Source organism: Ursus maritimus, unplaced genomic scaffold (genome assembly GCF_017311325.1).
Source record: "Ursus maritimus isolate PB19 unplaced genomic scaffold, ASM1731132v1 scaffold_14, whole genome shotgun sequence".
NCBI classification, from domain to species: Eukaryota; Metazoa; Chordata; class Mammalia; order Carnivora; family Ursidae; genus Ursus; species Ursus maritimus.
Genome location: NW_024423786.1, coordinates 9,367,485 through 9,371,681, shown reverse-complemented (window position 1 = coordinate 9,371,681; position 4,197 = coordinate 9,367,485). Strand labels below are relative to the sequence as shown.

The 4,197-nt window shown below is 50.7% G+C and overlaps 1 protein-coding gene across 1 annotated transcript in view; it reads right to left on the bottom strand.

The window, feature by feature from the left end:
* The window catches only part of SSUH2 (ssu-2 homolog), a 20,477-nt gene extending 18,868 nt beyond the window's left edge, over window positions 1-1,609 (bottom strand). Inside the window, exon 1 of the mRNA XM_040628129.1 lies at window positions 1,579-1,609. Coding sequence (XP_040484063.1) covers window positions 1,579-1,609 — 31 coding nt within the window. The remainder of the gene's footprint in view (window positions 1-1,578) is intronic.
* Between the last annotated feature and the right edge of the window lie 2,588 nt (window positions 1,610-4,197).

The following is a 4,197-nucleotide window of genomic DNA, read 5'->3' as shown; positions in this document are numbered from 1 at the left end:
TTTTTTTTTTTTTTTTTTTTTCAGCTCTTGAAAGCCGAGAGCTCTTTCCCTCTACAAAAATAAAAAATAATATGCCCTGTCCTTTCGAGTTTAATAAAAACAGAGGCCAGAAGCAGCAGCAGATCTTGTTCTAAGTTGGAGCAGCTGAGGCTACCCGGAAGTGGGATGGCAGGTGGTGAGGAATGCTGAAACCCACGGCCACGCACAGTGGAGGGAGGAGGGGGTGTCATGAAGACAAATGAACCATCTCGTTCTTCCACTCCCCCCGAATTGTCTCAGTCCTCTGACAATAAGGGATGCATATGCATCTCTACGGTTTCTCCTGGCAGGAAATTTAAAAAGGAAGCTGAAATAGAATGTGTACAGATGTAGAGAGTGCTATTCTTAGCAGGAAAGCTTATCTTTGCAAACAAATGATTCTGTGCCAAAACAGGTGAGAGACCTGGGGTAGAGATGGGTGTGATGCAAAGGGACGTCATCCCAAAGCTTCCCACCGGTGCCCGCCGAAGTGTACCGAAATCCCCAAGGTGATAACTCATTGGGAATTATCCTTCATACCTTGCTTCTGAACATCGTTTGCTCCTGATAAGTGGATTAGGATTGTCAGCTATTTTAGCCACCAGGGATCCGCAAACCTTTTCTGCAAATAGCCGGGTAGTAAATACTGTCGATTTTGCGGGCCATAGGGTCTGTTTCAATTACTCAATTCAGCTGAAAACAGCCATAGATAACGCACAACTGCGCAAGCATGGCTTTGTGCCAATAAAACTCGACAAACACAGGTAGTGAGTCAGACTTGGCCCTTGAGCCGTATTTTGCCCACCCTGCCCTAGACACTCACCTGTGTGCATGGGTTTGAGGGAGGGTCAGAAAGAGGGAGGCTGGAATTTGAACCTTTCTGGGACCAGGGTCCATGCATGCACTGTAGTTCCCGTGAGCCCCACCATCAGCATTAACGATAAAGGTCAGGGTTGGGGGGCGCTTGGGTGGCTCAGTCGTTAAGCGTCTACTTTCGGTTCAGGGAGTGATCCCGGCAGTCTGGGATCGAGCCCCACATCAGGCTCCTCTGCTGGGAGACTGCTTCTTCCTCTCCCACTCCCCCTGCTTGTCTCTCTCTCACTGGCTGTCTCTCTCACTGGCTGTCTCTGTGTCAAATAAATAAATAAAATCTTAAAAAAAAAAAAAAAAAAAAGGTCAGGGTTGGACTGTAGCCAAGGCTGTCCAGAGTCAGAATTCCTGAGGCACAGGCATGGTGGTTAGGAGCCTGGGCTCTGATACGTCTGAGTCATGGACTGCATGAAACTGTGCCAGCCTCACATCCTTGCAGAACTCAACCCTCCAGCCCCCTCCCCACAGCTGTGACACAGAGCAGATGGCATTAGTGCCCATCTAATAAGACAATGTGCACACAGCTCATAGCCCCGGGCTTGGCATTCAAGAAGTGCTCAGTCAATGCCGTGGACCTGAGGAGGGAGGGTCTTCCTCTTTCTTTGCGCTCCTTTAAGCCAGAAGTGAAAATGTCAGGCATAGAAAGAAAGGCAAGACTTTCCCAGCCCTCTCCCTGGGGAGGGCCCGTACCCAGCCCAAAGTCGTGGGTCTGCTGGGACATCCGGACTCTCCACTGCGAGAAGACAGAGAATCGCCATACAGCTGTGACGCCCGGCTGGAAACCAAACAAAGAGGCAGGAAGAGGGGAAGAATAAGAGGTGGGAAACCCAGAGCTCCATCCATCACCCAGGAGCCACCCTGACCTCTCAGGGCAGTCGTAATTCGTCAGAACTAAATTAATCTCACCATTATGTTATGTACAAAAAAAAAGGGCTCCGGGCTGACCTACAGGCAGATGCGTCATTTCCTGTGCAGATCGCAGCAGGCACAACAGGAACGTCGACGTCACGGGTCATTGTGTGACACCCAGCGTGGGGCACTCCGAAGGGCCTCCCCTCCCCCCTCGGCTGCATCCCTGTTTCCACGGGGTCAGGGCTGAGCTGCAACTGGGCCACCCACCCTAATACATGCATTGTGTCCTGTGCTCACAAAGGGATGGTGTGGGTATGATCTTTTTCTGCACTTAATGGCAACCACTGTTTTCCCGGCTTTGCAGAAGCACAAGATGAGATTCAGAGGTGGGATCCGGGGCAACGAGCTCACCCATTCGCAGCAGAGCCAGGAAGAGTACTTAAGACTCAGATCCTAACTCTGAGCTTTCCACGTCGCTGACCGCCCTACCGCTCCATGCCAATGGCATCAAGTGGTTGCTGAGAGAGCTTTACAAAGTGTCTCTAAGGTAGTGCTCGCCAGCCAGCAGCAATTTTTCTTTTGTGTAGAAAGGAATTTTTCTTGTGGAGCAAGGTATAATTCATGGATAACCTCTTTAACTTCCTCTTTTTAAAATGCTATTCCTTTTATTTCCGAGGATAAAAGGAGTCCACATCTTCTGCCTCTGATTCCAGTATTAATCATCTTAAAAGCACTACACTTAGGCCACCTCTCGGCCCAGATGGCTCCCCACCGCCATCTTGCTTTGGTTTGTTTCCTACCTTGTCTCCTCCAACAGGGGTGAGAGCCCCTTTCAGACGGGGAACCCTCCTTCCTGCATACAGTCAGTGCACATAAATGCACTGTGGTTTGAATGACACTGAAGATGGTATAGCAGAGACTCAGGTGGTCCAATCCACACCCATGAAATGGCTGGCCGGGAGCAAAGAGGAGAGGGAAGTGGGGAACTGCTGAATGGGGTTGGAGATGAAGGGGTTCTGGAGATGGATGGTGGTGATAGTTCCACAATAACGGGAATGTACTTCATATCACCGAACAGCACAATTAAAAATGGTTAAGATGGCGGATTTCATGTTATGTGTATTTTACCATAATTTAAAGTAATTAAAACAGGAGAGTCAGGTGGTCATAAGAGAAAGAAAAGAGTCTTGCTTGCCAAGAAGAACAAACAAATAATTGGCTACATTATTTAAGAGGCTTCATAGCAAGACCAGAAAGGCTGACCGGGCCATCCCATCTCTTAAACACCACAATGGCTCACTGCAGCCTAAAGCTTTTTTTTTCAGGGTTTATTTTTTTTTTAAGAGAGAGAGCGAGCGAGCACAAGCAGGGGGGAAGTGGGAGAAACAGACTCCCCGCTGAGGAGGGAGCCCGATGCAGGACTCGATCCCAGGACCCCGGGATCATGACCAGAGCAGAAGACAGATGCTCAACTGACTGAGCCACCCAGGCGCCCACCATAGCCTACAGCTAACATCCAACCTGCGGCCCTTAGCGGAGAAGGCCCTGTATTAACTAGCCCTATATTACCTGTGGAGTCTCCTACCTGCTGGGTGGAAGAAAACCTCCCCACGTTGCCCAGAATAGGGCGAGAGAAGGGAAAACAGTCCCTGTGGCCAGGGAGGGGTGGGGACAAAGAACAGAGCAGAGAGTGGGGAGGAGAGAGACAAGCCTGCTCGGGGCTTGAGAGGAGAGAGACTTGTGGGAGCTTTCAGGTGGGAACCAACAAGAACATATTTGGAAGAGCAAACACAAGGCCCACCGTGGGAGTGAGACCAGCATCAAGAGAAATGGGGAGAAGCCGGGGCGAAGTTGTCCTTGGAGCTCTTCAGGTCCTTCTGGCATGCCAAGAGAGAACCCGGCAAACGTTACAACAAATTTTCAATTAGTTGGCATGTGGAGGTCCTGCTTTGTAGAAAGCGTCACCATGCCGAGACAGGGCCATGGGGAGGGGGGTGGGATGTGTAAGGGCTGCCTTGTCACTTCGGGACACTGATGTTGGCATTCACCCTGGCACGTGCACCGTGTCATTTCTCCCAGGCCTCGTTCTGGCTGTTCCTGCCCACAACACCCCCCCTCACCTGTTTCAGCCTGACTCAGTGCAGGCCTGACCTCCTACAAAGCCTGCCTGGGTGTGCCTCCCCCTCCCTGTGCCTCTCCGTACTCTGTTCCACTCTCTGTCATAGCTTTTGCCAAACAGCTTTCTAAGAATTATTTGGAAAAAGTCCGTCTGGGGTCCGCCTCCTGCATGAGGCATTGCACAGCTGGAAGGTACAGCAGTGCATTCATCCTTATTCCCCCAGCCATGAGCACAGCGCCAAATAGCCAGCCTACTGTGGAGTCTGGGGGGACAGTCACCTTATTTTTTAGGGCCCTGGTCTTCTTTCCCTAAGGGCTCAAGGAATATAGTCACTGGGA